This window comes from Typopeltis vanoorti, chromosome 1 (assembly GCF_054136105.1).
Source record: "Typopeltis vanoorti isolate ZY-2024b chromosome 1, IOZ_Tvanoo_1.0, whole genome shotgun sequence".
Taxonomy (NCBI): domain Eukaryota; kingdom Metazoa; phylum Arthropoda; class Arachnida; order Uropygi; family Thelyphonidae; genus Typopeltis; species Typopeltis vanoorti.
In genome coordinates, this window is record NC_143549.1 from 91,470,886 (window position 1) to 91,491,493 (window position 20,608).

General features: G+C 35.9%; 1 protein-coding gene across 3 annotated transcripts in view; it reads left to right on the forward strand.

Moving 5' to 3' along the window:
• Positions 1–20,608, forward strand: part of LOC150110203 (uncharacterized) — a 194,395-nt gene that overhangs the window by 107,034 nt on the left and 66,753 nt on the right. For all 3 annotated transcript variants that reach the window (XM_090392192.1, XM_090392185.1, XM_090392198.1), the window contains 3 exons: positions 8,389–8,457; positions 9,882–9,980; positions 20,572–20,592. In XM_090392192.1, coding sequence (XP_090248318.1) covers positions 8,389–8,457; positions 9,882–9,980; positions 20,572–20,592 — 189 coding nt within the window. The remainder of the gene's footprint in view (positions 1–8,388; positions 8,458–9,881; positions 9,981–20,571; positions 20,593–20,608) is intronic.

The window sequence follows — 20,608 nt, forward strand, 5'->3', positions numbered from 1 at the left end:
CCTCACCTTCTCGTGGTGCACCCTGTTGGGTATCTACTTGGATACTGAACAGATGAGGATGGGCTGGCAATTTGGGATTTAGCAGACCAAATTGTATTCTTATTGGTTAAACCAAAATATAGAATGATGGTACAACATGACAAATTTTCATGCCGGCTGGGGCGTCGCCCAGTTAAACAAGGCCCCCGTTGTTTTCGCCAGGGAACCAGGGCGAACAGCGAAAAGTCAGCTACTGGAACAAATCTGAAAATAAACCCCAACTCAACATCACCAGAGTTGAAGATCGGTACTATCAATGTAAGAAGCCTGAATGGCAAAGAAATGGAGCTAGCTGAGGAATTAGATAAGTACCAGATCGACATAATAGGGGTGACTGAAACAAAAAAGACAAAAACTGGTGAGATCTTTCTGAGCAATAAATACAAAATGTTATATTCAGGCAATGACAATCAAGGAAAAGAAGGAGTAGCCATAGTATTCAACACAAAATACAAGGCTAATCTTCTTGAATGGCAGTCAGTCTCAAGTAGAGTAATGTGGGCAAATATGAGAATGGGGAACTGGACAATGAGACTTATTTGTGCCTATGGTCCCACAGAAGGTTCTACTAAGGTAGAAGTGGAGGAATTTTTTGAGGCTTTAGAAAAAGCAACTGACACAATGAAAAAGGAAAAGTTGGTCCTTGTTGGGGATCTAAATAGCAGAGTAGGAAATGATTGTGAGACATACAAAAATATTTTGGGAAAATTTGGAGAAAAGTGCAAAGCTAATAATAATAATGGCAAATATCTGTTGGATTTCTGCTCAGGACATGGACTGGTTATTACTAACACCATGTTCCAACATAAAAATGTGCACAAATTCACATGGAGAGAAGAGGCAAGGAATAAGAAAAGTCTCATTGACTATGTTATTGTTGATAGTGATGTTTTCTCCCTGGTGCAGGACACCAGAGTGTACAGAGGATTTGAAATTGGAAGTGATCACTATTTAGTCTTGAGCAGGATAAAATTGAATTTCATATTGAAAAGAATAACGTGTAAGAAAGTTTTAAAGCGAATAAAAGTTGAGCAGCTCTCAGATGTGAGCTGTAGACTAAAATACACAAAGATTATTGAAGAAAAAATGAAAGAGTTTGAGAACAGGAATCAAACCTTGGAGATTCAGTGGCAAACTCTGAAGAAAACATTGATTGATTCAGCCAGAGAGGCATGTGGTGAAGTTGTCTGTAAGGATAAAAAAATCAGAACTCTCTGGTGGACACAAGAAGTTAAAGAGGCAGTGAAGGAAAAGAAGAAAGCATACCAAAAGTTCCTGTCAAATAAGTCAGCTTGTACTCTTAGAGAATATAGAGACAAATGCAAGCATGCTAAACACTGTGTAAAACTAGCTAAACAAAAGTCATGGGAGGACTTTGGCAAGAATATAGAAAATAAATATCAAGAAGGTGGCAAAATATTCTGGAGGTTGTTGAAGAAGCTTAAGAATGGAGGAAAGAGTGCTATAAAAGGAATTAGAGATGATAAAGGTGACATGAAAACGGGAGAAAAAGATATCCTTGAAGTATGAGTAATTACTTTGAAAAACTGCTAAATGAAACAAGCAGTGATGTCAGCACAGTGGTAAAAGACATTGACCAGGCATGCAGTCAGGAATACATATCCACACTTGAAGTAGAAAAAGCCATCAAAGGCTTGAAATGTGGAAAGGCAGCAGGAGTAGATGATATTCGACCAGAAATGCTGAAGTATGGTGGTATAAGAGTCTTACAGTGGCTGCACTGCATAGTTCAGAAAGCCTGGACAGAGGGACGAATTCCCAATGATTGGAGTAGAGCTCTCATAGTACCCATATATAAAAAGGGAAATAAAACTGAATGTGAGAATTACAGAGGTATTTCCCTACCGAGTGTTCCTGGCAAGCTCTATGCAAGTATACTGGAGAAACGGTTGAGAAGAATTGTGGAAGAAAAGCTTGGTGAAGAACAAGCTGGATTCAGGCCAAATAGAGGCTGTCAGGATCAGATCTTAACTTTACGACAAATAGTCGAGAAAGCATGGGATTATAACAAAGATCTGTATTTAAGTTTTGTCGATCTGGAAAAGGCATATGACAAGGTGCCAAGAGAGAAGCTATTCAATACGCTGCAGTTATATGGTGTCAATGGGGCATTATATCATGCAATACTTTGTCTTTATTTGAGTTGTAAGTCAGCAGTTAGAATTGAAGGAAGTACAGGAAGATGGTTTAATGTTAAATCTGGTGTGAGACAAGGATGTACATTATCCCCTCTGTTATTCATTATCTATATGGATCACATTATGAAGGAAAGTGGTATTAAACATGATATCAAAATTGGAGATGTTAATGTCAGCTCTTTGCTTTATGCAGATGATGTTATACTTCTAAATAAATCCGCTACAAGTCTGCAAGATTCTCTGACTAAATTGAACAGCTGTTGTAATAGATATGGTATGAAGGTCAGCAATAAAAAGACAAAGACAATGAAAATAGGCAGAATCATTGAAAATGTCAACTGTGTTGTGAATGGAGAACCTGTGGAACAAGTAAAACATTTCAGCTATTTAGGCACGATTTTTAGTGAAGATGGTAAATTAAATATAGAAATAGACAACAGAATCAGCAAAGCTGGTATGGTGGGAAGTCAATTGAATAAATTCATATGGAATAAGAGAGAAATTAGTCGGAACACTAAATTAGCTGTATACAAGACAGTGTTCAAACCAGTTTTAACTTATGGATCCGAGAGCTGGGTCAGAAGTAAAACACTTGACCAAAGACTTGACCACAGATATGAGAGTCCTGAGAAAGATTATAGGCATGAACAGATGGCATCAATGGCAGTATCATATTAAAAACGAGGATATTAGGAAAGAACTTGGCATTGTCAGCATCCAGGAATGCGTTAGCAGAGCTAATCTCAGGTGGTATGGTCACTTAAACAGAATGGGCGAGGTAAGATTAGCAAAACAAGTGTTCTCTGCCAGGTTGGCAGCAAAACGACCCAGAGGAAGACCAAGATATAGGTGGATTGATACGGTACAAAGTGCCTTAGACGATAGAAATATAAGATCTGATAATGTTGGAGTGATGACAAGTAACAGGCTGATTTGGAGGAAAATTGTAGATAGGAAATTAATAATGATGTAATTTTTTTTTTTCATGTAGTACTATCATATCCTGTACACCCCTTGAGGGTACATGGCAGGAATTTGATGATGATGATGATATCTTTTTAAGATGTGCCTTTAATGTATGTGATGGTGACAGTTTTGTTGTAGCCTTTTGTGGTAGGGGGGGGGGATTTCCCTGGGAACATTTAGTATTTTGTCTATCTTATGGGTATTATAGCCATTGGTTAAGAAGGTGTGACGTAAGTGAGTAAGTTCAGCAGTGAGAGCTTTGTCATTGGAACAAATCACTGTAGCTCTGTGGCAGTGGCGAATTCTCCATGCTTGCTCTGCTTGCTGCGCAAGCTCATTAATTGAGAAAGAAGTAATATTTATTTGTTAATAAATACACGCATTTATAAGCATTCCATTTAGGCTTTTATTTTTGTAGACAGAAGATGTTTTAAGCTTGGATGGCAATCATTGAGCTTTGTGCTGTGTATCGAAGGCCGACGCTAGTCAAGCTACCTTGGCTTGCTCAGTTGTGGGAGCATCCAGGTCCTCGCTTCAGCACTGTGATTTCATGCATGCACATAGCCATTTCCTCTCCCTCCACGTCATCTCACCCTGTTGCTTAAACACGGGCCATATGCAGTCAAAGTAGCTCTAGCTAGTGAGCTTCAGCCAACCTTTACAAGTGTGCGTGTTGCTTCGGAAAATTAAGTTACAACCAACTTTTTATGACGATGTTATTGACCAGTTCATAAAGAAGAACTGTAGGGTAGAATTTGTATTCAAGTAGCTAAATTGAAAAAGATAGAATATCATTTGTAAAATAAATGTTGTATTTGTATGATTAAATGTACATAAATTTCTAAATACAGGTAACCCTCGTATAATGTGGTACTTATACAATGCAGTTTCGATATAACGTGGTCTAAAATTGTAGTAACCCTTGTTGAATGTGGTACTTATACGACATGGTTCCGATAAAAACACGGTCTACAAATTGTAGTAACCCTTTATCTTTTCATGTGTTTTTCAGCGCATGACTTAATATTGAAATTTTATCTTCGTTAAATTTGTGTCTGCCTGTATCCCACATGTAATTATAAGTAGCGAATTTATATTAGGGGAAATATCCTTTATCACGCATGTACCTTAATTGTTTACCGTATAAAATGTTTATTGATGAAAATTGGCGCCTCGTTTTTGCCAGGAAAGTGCATTAAAAATCATAAGTGTGTTCATCTCAAGCTGAGTACTTTATTTTCTGGTGAGTTACATACAATATGTAATGCTTGCTTTTTTGTGTAAAAATAATTTTTGTTAGTAATGGCCACAAAGTGCAACAACTGGGAAAAACCAACCTTGAAAACAAAATTAATTTCTCTCGAAGAAAAATATTCAAAATCTTGGATTGGTTGAAAAATGGAGAAAAACCAGGAGTTTTTGCAGGGACTTTGAATTTAAATGAATCAACAATTCAAACAATCAAACAAAATGAACATAAAATCCAAGAAAGTGTTTATTGCTGGGTCAATGATAAGTGCAAAGTGCGTTGCTCGTGTACGTGATATTCTAATGGAAAAATGGAGAAATCTCTAATGATTTCGATAGAAGATTGCACCTCAAAAGAAAATTCCTATGGATGGAAATCTTATTAAACAAAAAACTCTCAAAGTTTATAAATATTTATAGTGCAGACCAGGTGTTCAATGCGGATGAATTCGGGTTATATTGGAAAAAAGCACAAAAATGCACCTATATTTCGAAAAATGAAAGATCAGCTCCTGAATTCAGTTTCCAGAGATAGAATTACTCTACTGTTTTGTAGTAATGCATCAGGTGATTACATGACAAAACCAGTGTTTGTTAACTAATCCTCAAATCCTCATGCTATGAAAGATTAAAATATGACTGTTTTATTTTGCCTAAAACATTTATGCATTATGTGCAATGAAGTTTAAGTACCATTTGTAATTTTTATATTTTTATACTATGTATTTGTTTCATAGTTTATATGTTTTCTTAACTTACATGAATTACCTGAATTAAATAAAAATATTTTTTTTGTTGGATATGTCATTGTTGTTTATATAATTTAAAAAAAAAAAACAATTTTGGAACATAACCCTACTTTTTCTATGTGATCCGAGACTCACATAACGCGATTTATATAATGCGGCATTTCTGCGGAACCTAACATCCGCGTGATATGAGGATTATCTGTACATAGTTTTAAATGGTCAGTAATTCATTATTCCGTTAATCAGACTGCAATCACACCTCTCATTCCCTGAATGATAACAAGAGCAAGCGTGAATTTCAAGACCAGCATTCGCCCCTGCTCAAAACGTTTTAGCCTAACCCACAGGTTAGGCTAAAAACCCTAACCTGTGGGTTAGGGTTTTTAGGATACCATACTGTTGAGATGGATGATGGTGTGATTGTTTGTGTAACTATTTCCCTGTATGTGTGGGTTTTCCATAAACCAAGAATGATAAGGAACCATGTGGAAGACGTGATTAGTGTATCCAGGAAGGGCAGACAGTCAGCTTCCAATTCCATTGTAAAGTGGATTTTGGGGGTGTTGGTTATTTAAATGTGCTAAGAACATATCAATCTGTCTGGGAATGTGGGCAAATAGCAAGCACATCATCAACATAGTGTAGCCAAAGCCTTAGTTTGAAAGTGACTGTATTGATAGCTAGATTTTCTTATGTTCAAAAGTCACATATTTGTTTTCTTTCTAAAATGAACCTCTAAAAGTTAGTCAGGCCAAAAACTTATGAAATCACCCTCATACCATTGTCAAAGCATTTATGCCAATATCATTAAGAATGTTTAACATTTGTGCTGTGATTTCATCATTTCCTGCTGTTTTCTTATCCTTTAATCCCTTTATTGCATTATATACTTCACTAGCAAAAATATTAGGACCATCTAGGTTGTTTGTGTTAGGTTTTTCTTCTCTATTATGCATAGTATAGTTGCTCTGTACATTCTTGCCATCTTCTCAGTATTTCCTCCTTATTAATGATAGGTTTACCATCTTGTGATTTTAAGATATTGCTCCCCGTGCTTTTCCTTTTCATATATGTTAGTTTATTTATCTTGTTGTGTAAGTCTCTTTCTTTGTGTTAATTAGTCAGTTCTATCTCTCTGCATTTATCTGTATACCAAGCTTCCTTTGCTTTCCTGCATTCATTTTTTATGAGTTTGTTCACTCTCTTATAATCTGGTTTGTTCTTCAGCATTCTCCTTTCCTCCATCATATTGAGTATTTCTTTAGTCATCCATGGATTCCTTTCGGTTCTGTTTATCTTATGTAATATCTTTTTTGATGTTTCTTGGATGTTTGCTCTGAATGCATCTCTGTTCTGTTGAGCTGTTTCCTTTGTTACACATATATTACCAAGTAATTATTTACGTTTTTTATTGAATTCAGATACAAATTTATCTTTTATACTGAGTTCTTTAAGAATATTTTGGTGTCATATTTTGGACTTATCTTGCTTCTTTTTATGTTTTTTAAATTTTAAGCTTGCTATTACCACTACTGGATTATGATCCGAGTTCATGTCTGCTCCTGGTATTTCTTTGCTTGTTTAATGCGATTTTTAAATCTATTCTTTATCATGATGTAGTCAATTTGGTTTCATGTTAGGTCTAAATTCTTCTGTGGTGGTGTTTTGAACATTGTATTAGTTATCACAAAAGGCTGTTTTCTTCACAAAACTGGATAAGTTTGTCTCCTCTGCCATTTTTGTGACCCAGTCCATAATGTCCCATGCATCATGAAGTTTTTCTGGTCCAACTTTGTCATTCATCTCCCATTATTAGCAATATGTTATCTGATTTTGTTGTGGAAATTTCCTCTTGAACTTGCTCATAAAATTCATTAATTTCATTCTCTTGGTGTTCTGTAGTAGGGGTATATACTTGAATTATAACTGTATTAAATGGTTTGATGCAAATTTCACCATTATTATTTTATCGTTAATAGGCCAGTAGCCCAGCATGCAGTTGGCAGTGCTGTTTTCATCACTATTACTACACCATTTGTATGTGATTGGCCACCTGGATACGGTTTTTTTTTTACATTTTTCCAGCTTCTTTCTTTCCATCTTACTTCACTAAATTCCATAATGTCTAATCTCATATTTTCCATTTCTTGGAGAAGATTGTCGTGTTTTCCAGATTGGTACAATGTTTTGACATTCTATGTTGTTATTCTTAAGGTTTTACTTCTGTATCTTAGAAAGGCCTCATCTGTTATTATCCTCCCATTTGGATTTGGAATGGCAACATCATTTATTGCACTAGCAGTACCTTGCCATGACACAATTTCAAACTCTTCTGCCCTGCTTTTATCTTGAGACATAATGGTTGCAGGGGTTCCAATTAATACTTCATTGCTTTTCAAGTTCTTGGTGTGATTCATGGTTGATTACAGGTATAAGGAGAATGTGGTGAGGACCCTATCTCTTCCACATTATTGTATCTAGGCCACTCCTAACATAGAGTACAGTCACCTTTTTGCAACCACATCTACATGATGAACAGATGTTGCTTCAGGTACCTCCCCAGGGGCTCACTTATTTAATGCTGGTTTGGCTCATCATGTCATATTGCTGTCATAGAGTTGTATGGTGTTTTAAGTCAGATAATCTTGCCAGGAATTATCCCACCACCCATGGTAGCAATACCACTGTTGGTCCATGACTGATTATTCATCTGGTTGTCCAGCTTATTTCACAGCTAGCCTTTTTATTAGAAGGCCGTCCCATTATCTACCACCTGTGGTTGTGTTCTGTAGCAGTCAGCTCTGCTCCAATTATCTTTAGGCGGGAATTAATTTGATTACCTGGTAGGAAATACTTTCCGGCTTATTGGAAACATGAAGTTACTTGAAAAAGTTCCACGTTTAGTCTCTAGAGCAAGGTTAATTGATTATGTAAAAAAAAAATAAATAGTACTAATATACTATATGTTTACAACCTTTTGTGGATGGAAGTCACTTAAAAAAGAAAAGATTTCTCTCATCCTTGATAGGATAAGTGTGTCATATTGATTATAAAATGTCTGAAAAATAAGTAAATGTGATTCAACTTATTTCTTCAGATTATATCTTATATTTCAATTAATACTTTTGGTATTGAAATAGAAATATTTCACATTTTCAATTTATTTTTCTACTCTTTAATAATTTAAACTAATGGCATATATTAACATCAGAATTTCTCTTTATTAGATATGTTGATATGGGACAAAAACCAGTGGATTCTTCTACCATTTCACTTCCTTCCATTGGAAGAACAGAGTATGTATTTTGTTTATAACTTAAATTTTACGCTTGTTTAAATTAAAATCCCCCCCCCCTCCACACACACACATACATGCACAAGCTAAGAAACAGTCTATTTCATAATGTATTAATGAAAGATCAATATTTTAGTGTATTATGCAATGTTTTAAAACTCTCTCTTGAGAAGGCTTGAGAATGCATATCACAGTAACTTGTATGCTACAAGTTATTATACAGTAAGGCCAGCCTTATGGCTGCATTATGATGATTTTCTATTGTAATATCTCTCAACTCTTTCATAATCTTCCCATATACCACACTTGTCACCTGCTAGATCATTAGTACTGACTGAGATAATCCTTTCTTTCACTTTCTCTCTCTCTCTCTCTCTCTCTCGCTCGCTGCATCCTTACAGCATTGCTAACATCCTTAATTTCTCCCTGGGGAAACATGATTTCATCACACCCTCTTATTGGAGAATCATCATCATACAAAATTCAGTCTTTAGATCTCCCTCTTTTGCTCTTTGATACTCTGTTTTCTCTCCCCTCACATCTCCTTCCTTCTTTCGCTTCTGTGTCATGCCACCCAACAGGTGTTTTTTTAACCTACCTTTATAACTCGCATTTTGTTTTGCAGAGAACTCCAAATAAGTACTATTTCTCTCATTATCATCTGGTGATTCTCTTCATTTTTCACTGTTTCATTCTTGCTATCACTTGTACTGCATGCTTGAAACAATAGCCTCATCAAGATTTGCATGCATACTCTCTCTCTCATCTCTTGTTTTCTTGCCATTATTTTGCACATTGGTGCCATGGTGTACAAAACAATATACTTATAACAAAAATAATAGCTTTTAAAATCAGACAAACAAGCAAATCATCTACAAATAAACAAAACACTCATAAAATGTTTTGCTTGTTTAAGAAAAAATAAATTCATTATGGCTAATTATATTCAGAACAACTTATCTTTCAGCTCTAAAAAAATTTACATGTAGCTCTGTCAAAAGAAGAGTCAGTTCTTTGCATGGAGAGTTCATTAGTGAGTGGAATGAATTACCTGGGAGTATTGTGAGTGCAAAAACTTTGAGTAAGTTTAATGCATACATAGTTTGATGGTCTTTGTGTGAGTAACAGTAAGGACTTCCCACAATGAGTATTTTGACTCCATGCTGGTCTGATGTTAATGATGATAAAATACAGCATATGTCCAGAAACAATCAAATATCCAGAAAACAGAAATGGAAATGAATTTGAAAAAAAAAAAAAGTTTAAAGCCTGAAAAAAAGTATCTATTTTTCTTGTACAACAATATTATCATTACAAGAAATCAGTGAGAAATTCAGTTCCAAAATGATTACATTTTTTCTTTACCTGAAGGAATTTTTAATGTAAACTCTGAAACTGATTTCAAAACCTTTTATTTCTTTTCAGTGATTCATCTCTCTTAGAACCTCCTTCCACAAGGTATTGTGGTGGCAGACATACAATAACCAGACCACAACAAAAAGGATTGAAATTTAGTCATTACAGGTTAGTATACATTGGTTTGTAAAGCAGAGTTTTTGTTTATCCAAATCTTAACTTACAGGGATAAGATGTGTGCTATAGGTTTTCAACTTTTCATGGGCAGGATAACCATAAAAATAAAGTAGTAAATTTATTTTGGAATTTCAAATGCTTTTAAGTTTGAACCTATATTTAAATATATATAATAATCCTTTGTATGAGTTGCAATGCTATTATATGAATTCATAAAGTCTGTTACTGTATCAGTACTACCTCCAATACATAGAGACAAACTTATTATGAATGGAAATGCTATAATGACATCCTACATTGTAGCAGTGCTACCTCCAATACTTACAAACTATATATGAATGGAAATGCTGTAATGGCATCCTACATTAACATGACAAGTTCAATTACATGATCTCTCCTCAACTTTAGGTAATAGCTTTTAACAAATTTACTGATATACTGCTGTTAGGCAGTGAATGATTTTATAAATCATTCTGATTCAGGATAAGTTCTTTTCTGTCAATTCTTTGGAAGCATCTTTCACATTTAAAATTGAAAGATGCTTTAAACAGCCTGATCAAAGGCAATGACAATTCCTCTACACTTTCTCTTAATATGCAAGCTGATATCTCATCTAATTTCATGATTGTATTTGGATTGAGAGTTGGCAATATACAGTACATGAACTTCAGCAAATACAGTATATGAATTTTCCTTTCCTTACCATGCTGGTACAGGCAGGAAGGGTATCCCTGATAAGGGTATTTTCCTTTCCTTAACATCCTGGTACCAGTATGCTAAGGAAAGGAAAATACCCTTACCAAAGGTACCCTTCTTGCCTGTGCCTCATACTAGTCATGAGCTTGCTGTTCACCTTTTTCCTTATATGCCCTCCAAAAGATTTTCATTTATGGCAGTTCCTACTTAATGGTACTACTCAACCATTTAACTTCTGCCTTACTTATCTTGCTGATATTAGGTAGTATGGTCTGATATTGCTTCCTTCAGACATCCCTTAACCATCTTTCATGCACTGTTAACATTCTTCTCTTGCAGATTCTTATACCATGGCACTGCTTTGAGATTCCAGGTGGTCATAATTATTTGTCCTGTAGTTTTACATATACCTCTTCTTAGCTGAAAATTCCATGTTTAGAACTCCCCAGTTAAGGTTTCATGATCACTTTCCCCATTCAGAGGTAGTGTGGTTACCTTAGACTGTTATGGGCAGATTCTCTGATGCTATTACCAGATCCAGCATTCTCAAGCCTAGAGTCCCCTCCATCACATATTGATTATTATATGATTATTCTTCCCATTAAAGGCCCTGATCATTATATGATCATTCCTCCTTTATGTCAGTTTTTGTCTGTATAGTTGACATATCAGCAAGAAACTGTATATTTTGTCATATTGGTCTGTATTTCACATTAGATTCCTTCAAATGCACTACCTCTGTACATCCTATTCTCTCTACCCTCATGTCGATCAACTAATATCGATACTTCTTATGTTAGTAAACATAAACTGAAGTATCTCCTTTAGTGGCAAAGGTAGCTGACAACTATCTTTATAACTTGTATTGACTACCCATTCAGTTTTGTTACCTGGGAGCTAGATTCTGCATTTTTTGATCATTTATGCAATCACTCATTTTGTGGGTAGCAGTAAACACTCGTGCACACACACTTACCTGCATCTCCACTCTACCAGCTGGTTTTTCTGACTTTGCATTATAATAAAATAAGTAGTTGATGAGGGACAGGCATATGTTGTATTAGTGTTACTTCCAAGCCTTCATGGCGTCCAAAGACTCATTGTGGGCAATCAAACATTCACAGACCACAATAACTATCTTACCTTGTTTTGAAATCATTCAGAGTTAGAGAATTCATGACCCACTCTAGCAATGAATTCCACTCATTCGCCACTTCCATGCAGAGCAATCTCCTTTCCCACTTCTATACTCACATGACATCTCTACAGTTTCCAGGGATGACCTTTTGTTTTCTCATCACCAGTTATCCAGTAAATAAATTAATGCAATAAATTCTCCTATATCTAAAATAAAGAGCCAAAAGGTTTCAGTTTGGCAATACAAAAATTATAAAAATCAGTGGATATTAGATCCAGCATTATTTCAAAGCCGAATGTAGAAACTATGAAACATAAAAAGAAGTTGACCAGAGAGCTCACAGGAATATATGCCTGTTCAGCATTTATGAGTTGTCCTAGCATTGTTTCTACATTAGGCTTTGAAATAATGCTGGATCTAATATCCACTTGATTTTTATAATCTCCTATATCTATGTGATAAGCTCCTCTGACCAACTTGTATATCTCAATCATATCACTTCTCCTCCTCTGCCAAGCTCTGCAGGCCATGTTCCCTTAATCTGTCCTCATACTCAACATTATAGTATCCTGAGACAGTCTTAGTTGTTCATCTCTGCATTCATTTGCTTTCTCTCCAATATATCCTGATCACCTATATAACTAGAAGACCAGATCTGCACACAAAAATTCAAATGTGGCTTGATCAGTGCATTATATACAGTGAAACTGTTACCTCCTTATCCATATTTTGTCAAAGTGCTTTTCATTATATCAGCAAGTTTACAACTTTTGCAGTGTCCCCTGAACTTCCCTTACCTCCTCCACCTCTTGAAGCAAAGTTCCTTAAATATAACTTTTCCATATTCCAGGGTGCAACTTAACACTTACGAACATTGAAATGATATCTCCATTCTTCAGCCCAAACACCAAACCAACCTATTCAAATCATCTTTTAACAAAATCACATGATAATTACAAAATAACACAATCACAAAATGAACTTCCTGATATTGCTTTTCCTAAATTAGCATCATAAGCAAACAACTGAAAATATCTCATCTCAAACCATGAACTGTATCATTGATATATAAATAAAACAACAACAGTGGTCCTAGAACAGAACCATGTGGTACCCTCACTTGTCACTTTCCTTTTTGGGAGTGGGGGGGGGGCGAGATGCCCCAATACACAACTTGCTGACTCCTGTCAGTCAACTATCCCTAACCAAGCTACCAGCTGTAACTAACCATCTCCATTCTTCTCAATTTCAACAATACTTTACCATGTGGCACTCTATCAAATGCTTAAGCAAAATTCAGAAAAATCACCTCAGTCCAATACACAAGTCATCCTATTATAAAATGTAACCAAGTTACATCTGAAACAAGACCTCTCCTTAACAAACCCATGATACTCTCTCAAAAGATTTCATTTTTCACCAAACCAGGTTTGTATTCTGCCTCTAACCAGCCTCTCTTTACACCTTCACCACTAGCCCGATATGCATACTTGCTTATAGTTGAACACCATTAAGATTCTCATTGGCTTGTGCAATGATGCTATTTTTTCTTCTTTTCATTCATCTGGGAATCTTTCCAAACTTTTGTTGCCCAAACAAAGTTAAGGGCACTGCCAGCTTATTTGTATTTTAGTAATGTGTGGTGTTATCCAACCTTATTGACATCAAGGTTACTTAGAATTCTAAATACTTCTCAGTCTTGAACTGTCAGTCAGTCTTCTGTCCTCCTCCTCCTTATTCATATTTGACACTATTCCTACCCCCCCCCCCCCCACAAACACACATGAAATACATTAACAAAATAAATGATCACTGAACAAAACTTATCAAAAGTTCCTGCTAAATAAGTCAGCTTGTGCTCTTAGAGAATACAGAGAGAAATGTAAGAAAGCTAAACACTGGATAAAACTAGCTAAATAAAAGTCATGGGAAGACTTTGGTAAGAACATAGAAAATAAATATCAAGACTGTGGCAAGATATTCCAGAGGTTGTTGAAAAAGCTCAGAAATGGAAGTAAAGAATGCTGTAAAAGGAAATTAGAGATAATAAAGGTGACGTGAAAACTAGAGAAAAAAGATCTCCTTGACATATGGAGTAATTACTTTGAAAAATTGCTAAATGAAATAATCAGTGACAGCAGTGGTAAAAAACACTCAACAGGCATGCAATCAGGAATACATATCCATACTTGAAGTAAAAAAAGCTATCAAAAACCTGAAATGTGGAAAGACAGCTGGAGTAGATGATATTCAACCAGAAATGCCCAAGTATGGAGGTATAAAAGTCTTCAAGTGCCCAATGCATAGTTCAGAAGGCCTGGACAGAGGGACGAATTCCAGATGATTGGAGTAGAGCTCTCATAGTACCCATATATAAAAAGGAAAATAAAACTGAATGTGAGAATTACAGAGGTATTTCCCTACTGAGTGTTCTTGGTAAAATTTATGCAAGTATACTTGAGAAACAGTTGAGAAAGATTGTGGAAGATGAAGTTTGGTGAAGAACAAGCTGGATTCAGGCCAAATAGAGGTTGTCAGGATCAGATTTTCACTTTATGACAAATAGTTGAGAAATCATGGGAATATCACAAAGATCTCTATTTGAGTTTTGTAGATCTGGAAAAGGCATATGACAAGGTGGCAAGAGAAAAGCTATTCAAAACACTATAGTTGTATGGCGTCAATGGGGCATTATATCAAGCAATACTTAGTCTTTATTTGAGTTGTAAGTCAGCAGTTAGAATTAAAGGAAGTACAGGAAGGTGGTTTAATGTTAAATCTGCTGTCAGACAAGGATGTACATTATCCTTGTCTGACAAGGATAAGTTATATCCCATTGTTATATCTATATGGATCACATTATGAAGGAAAGTGGTATTAAACATGATATCAAAATGGAAGATGTTAATCTTAGCTCTTTGCTTTATGCAGATGATGATATACTTCTAAATAAATCTGCTACAAGTCAGCAAGATTCCCTGACTAAATTGAATAGCTGTTGTAATAAATATGGTATCAAGGTCAGCAATAAAAAGATAAAGACAATGAAAATAGGCAGAATCATTGAAAATGTCAACTGTTGTGAATGGAGAACCTGTAGAACAAGTAAAACATTTCAGCTACTTAGGCATGATTTTTAGTGAAGGTGGTAAGTTAAATATGGAAATAGATAACAGCATCAACAAAACTGGTATAGTAGGAAGTCAATTGAATACATTTATATGAAATAAGAGAGAAATTAGTCAAAACACTAAATTAGCTGTGTAAAAGACGACATCCAAACCAATTTTAACTTATGGATCTGAAAGCTGGGTTAGAAATAAAACACTTCACCAAAGACTAGAGACCATAGATATGAGATTCTTGAGAAAGATTAGGGGCGTGAACAGTGGCATCAATGACAATATCATATTAAAAACAAGGATATTAGGCAAGAACTTGACGTTGTTAGCATCCAGGAATTTGTTAACAGAGCTAATCTCATGTGATATGGTCAGTTAAACAAAATGGGAGAGGAAAGATTAGCGAAACAAGTGTTCTCTGCCAGGTTGGCATGAAAAAGACCCAGAGCAAGACCAAGATATAAGTGGATTGATACAGTAAAAAAAAAGTGCCTTAGAAGATAGAAATATACGATCTGATAATGTTGGAGTCTTGACAGGTAACAAACTGATTTGGAGGAAAATTATAGATAGGAAGTTAGTAATGATGTAAGTTTTTAATGTAGTACTATCACATCCTGTACACCCCTTGAGGATATATGTCAGGAATTTGATGATGGTGATGAAGCTTACTGAACATTTCCACTACATGTTCCACAGACATGGTCTGTGTTCCATCTCCAGGGACTAAAATCTGTATTCATCCTTTCTTCTACTAGTGGCATAACTGTAGAATTCTCTAGAGTTTTGCTTTGCTGTTGCATCCAGTCTCCTTTCATTTGTTAATTTATCATTCCTCACTCACTCACTCACTTGTCACCTTTCTAATCTGTGCATTATACTCCTCATGCTGCTGAGGGGCTTTGTTTTTTTATCTCTTCTTCATGACATCCTCTTTCTCAGTAGCTCCTGCATAATTTGCAATGCATCCATTTCATGTCTACTGTGTTTATCCCCCTAACCTTAGGAATACAATCTGACATTGCCATAAGTAAATGATTTTGGACCAAATATCAAGCACTGCTGATTTTCCCCCAGCTTAATTCAACAAGCTATGGCACATCACCAGTCTCTTCTATTAGTCAAGTTTTATTAATTCTTATAATTTTTGGCCAAATCAAATTGGCATAGGTATCACAGAATGGATCCTTATGTTTCTAAAATAATTTGTTTCCTATCCAACCTATGATGCATTAAAAAAATATAACTTTTCTTCTTTCTTTCAGTAAAGATTAACTTCTCTTAGTGTATCCCTTAGATTATGAGATGACTCCCTGGAGGCCTCACATAATAATAATAATAAAAAAGACAAGTAGTGATGAGAGCTTGGTCCACCTTTACCATGGGTTGCCTCAGTCCTGAAGTTACTTCAGGCACAAACTTTATTTGCTTACACTTGGATAAAGGATTAAACTAAATTTATTATAATTCATAATGCAGATCCCTTAATTTTCCCATTGCCAAAACACCTTTGTGGGGATGCATTGTCCTGATGAAAGATGATTTTTTTCATCTTTTATCAGGCTGTTCATCATCACACACACACACACACACACATTCGGTGGACAAAACATTAGAGATGGGGTGATGGGAAGTTGACACTGGCATCCCCCGTGCAGAATGAAACATTCCCAAACCAAATACAGATGTAAATAGGCAGGCATCGGGGCTTCCCAACAACGTATCACAATCGACGAACATGGGTAAATGTGAAGATTTTATGTCACATTTACCCATGTTCGTCAAATGACCCATCCATAAGATGGATGGGTCATTCTATCACCCAAGTGGTAAGAACCCTAGGATTCTCGAGGGCAACTGTATCAAGGGTCTACCATGAGTATACCATCAACAGATGTACCAGTGCTTAGCAAACAAGTGTTTGCTGACCACTCACCATTGATGACTGGTGTCAACATAGACTGTCCAGGCTCTTACAGACCAATACAGGCAGCAAATCACATCCTCTTTCAATGTTGGAGGTTCAAGCAGCATCAGCAAGTGAACAGTATGGCATACCATGGGCTATAGGAGCAGATGCCATAATCTTGTATTACTGTTGAGCTCATCATCAAGCATTGCACCTAGCCTAATGTCAGGACCATCAAAACTGGACCTCTGCAGAGTGGACTAGAATCATTTGGTCTGATGAATCCCATTATCAGTTGCATTGAGCTGACAGGAGAGTGTGATGTTGACAGCACGAGGCCATGACCCGTTGTGCCAGGTTGGCTCTGTTCAAGGAGGTGATGGCTGTGTTATGGTTTGGGAAGTCTTCTCATGTGACACATTAGGTGCCTTAATGTGTCTGGAGAGGTCCTTAAATGCTGTGAGCTACCAGAATGTGCTGACTGATCACCCATACTCTTTCTTGTTCTTCACACATCTTGCAGTTTAAATTATTTTAATGAAACTGCTGTTTTAACTGCCTTAGTAATTAAAGAAAGATGGAAAGAGTATACAGAAGCCCTTTACAGAAAGGACTCCAAAATTACTGAGAAATTTGAAGAGCATGATGATACACAGGAGCCAGTACCATTGGAGAGTGTAGTGAGGTGGGCTGCAACAGCTATCCAGTAAGAAAGCACCTGGAGGGGATGGAATACCTATTGAGCTGCTTCAAACCCCCTGGGAGAAGAGGCAGTTAAACTTTTAACAGCTCTATGTCAACGAATTTGGATCACAACTACAGGGCCTAGGGAATGAAAAAAATTAGTTTATATACTTTTATTGAAGAAAGGATACAAAAGAGTACAAAAATTACAGAACTATAGCACTGATTTCTCATGCAAGTAAAGTCTTAAGATCATTCAGAAAAGACTGGAATCATTCATGAAGAGAGAAATGCCAGACGAACAGGCAGGATTTCAAAAAGGCAGAGGAACAAGAGATCAGATCACCAATGTGAGATGTATAATAGAAAGAGCACATGAATATCAAAAGAATATCTATCTTTGTTTCCTTGACTATAGTAAAGCTTTTGACTCTGTGTAGATTATGTGAAACTGTGGAATGTGTTAAGAACAATGGGAGTACAGAGCATTTCATTTTCCTTCTGAGGAATCTTTATTATGAACAAGAAGCTATTGTCTGAACAGATCTTGGAGAAACTGAGTATTTCACAATATGTAAAGGGGGTGCGACAAGGTTGTATTTCATCTCTGTACCTGTTTAACTTGTACAATGAATGCATTTAAGAATGGCAGGGCTGGAGGAGTCTTTAGTTGGAATTAAAATTGGTGGAAGAAATATTAATAATTTGAGGTATGCAGATGATACCATCTTGCTAGCAGAATGCAAAGAAGATTTGGAGGAACTTATTATGAAAGTTAAAGAAGAAAGTGCTAAGTATGGCCTTAAATGTAACCTCAAAAAGACAAAAGTTATGGCAACATGTGAACTTAATGATTTTGAAGTAGAAATGGAAGTAGTTAACAATTTTGTGCTCCTATGATCCTGAATTGATAAAGAGGTATTGTACTGAAGAAGTTAGAAGAAGATTATTACTCGGAAGGAAAGCAATGACAAAATTTAAGCAAGATCTTTAAAGATAAAGATATTAGCCTCGCAACAAATATCAGAATCGTGAAAGCAATGGGATTCCCTGTGGTACTATATGGATGTGAAAGTTGAATCCTGAGAAAGAGTGAAACAAGGAATGTAGACGCATTTGAATTATGGGGTTTGGAGATGCTTACTAAGAATACCATGGAACTACAAAGCAAACCAATAAATCAGTGATAAACAGAATAAAGCCAGATTGCTCCCTCAAAGCTGTGATCATGTAAAAATTGTCATACTTTGGACATATTATGCAAGCAAATGACAGTCTGGAGAAGATGCTGATGCTTCCTAAAGTTGATGGAAGCAGGAGAAGAGGAAGACCAAGAAATTAGATGGGTGGATGGAGTTAAAGAAGCAACTGGAATGCACCTGGAAATTCTGAAAGATAGATATGAACAGGGACAGATCTGAATGGAGAGCGTATGTTCATAGAATCACTAGGAGTCAAAAACAACTTGATGGAACATAACAATAAGTAATCAAAGCAAAAAAAAAACTATGTCAATACAGTTAATTTAATTAATCATATTCTATAAATATAATGAAATGCATAGTATCTTATGTGTACTTGAGAACTGAGGTCACTTAAATTTCAATTTTTCAATTAAATTTGAAAAATATAGTAGTAATGTACATTATTCAAGAGAATAGTTTTCTGGTCTGTGAATGTGCATTTATTCTTCTTCAGGTTATGAGTGTAGATGGATCTCACAGCTTTCTCTGAGAATCCTTTATATTTCTAGAATTTTAAGAAGTGTTACCTTATATTCTGCAATCTGATCAATATTCAAATTATCTTCACTCCTTCAACCTATCAGAGATAATCTCCTATCATATTCAACTATCCACTTCATTTCCTGTGCATCCGACCTTGCTTGTCTTTACAGAAAAAAACAGACTACATTCACAATCGCTAACCATAATGTGCAAGCCTTGCAAAAACACACCGTTGCTAGCATGCACAGAATCTTATGGAAAAGATGAAATCTTACATCATAATAAGTTTGTGTCTCAATGCCTTTTCAAAGAAAACTGTCATGATCAAATAATACCCTTCAAATAAATAAATAAATTATATATATATATATATATATATATATATATATGGATAGATTGGAGTTCTGGGCTAAAGAGAATGGATGTCAATTTAATGTGACAAAATATAAGGTTATGCATTTTGGGGTGAAAAGATTAGCAGCAGTATATCACATTGGTGGAACTGTACTCCAGGAGATTGATGAGGCCAGGGACTTGGGAGTGTTGGTGGATAGGGAGATGAAGTTTAGGGGGGCACATTGCAAAAGTGGCTAAATCAGCTCATCAACTCACTTGGTTGTTGAAAAATACTTTAACGAGCAGAGACAAGCAAGTTATTGTACCTCTGTACCGAGCCTTGATAAGACCTCATCTCAACTACTGTGCCCAGATTTGACCACCTAGGTTTCTTCTTGATGGGGAGGAGGTGGAGAGGATCCAGAGGCGAGTGACCAAGATGATAGCAGGTCTATGGAATGAACCTTATGAGAACAAGTTGAAGATTTGTGGATTGCAGAAATTAGTTGATAGGCAGAAAAAGGGAGATATGATTGAGACATTCAAATTGCTAAAGGGTTTCTATAGGATTAATTCAGAGGATATTTTTGAGATCAGGACTGGTGGTGGGAGAACTAGGGGACACCTATGGAAGGCTGGGCAAGAGTGTGGTTAGCAAGGGTGTTAGAGCTGGGTTCTTTACTTTTAGAGTGGTGAAAGAGTGGAATAAGCTGCCAGAGTCTGTTGTGGGTGCTATGACGGTGAGTGAGTTCAAGGCAAGGATGATAGATACTGTGAGAATGTCATATAGTTGTGTGGACATAATGTTTAGGGCCTCCCTCGATGAGTCTAAGGACTCCCTGGAGTCGCCCGTAATAATAATAATAATAATAATATATATATAGTATTAATAGATATACTAAAGAAAATATTTTAATATATTAATTTGTATCCTTAATATATTTTTTAATAATTGATTGTTCTTTTGTAGCATCCCAGAAAAAGAAAAAAGGTAAGAATGTTGTAAA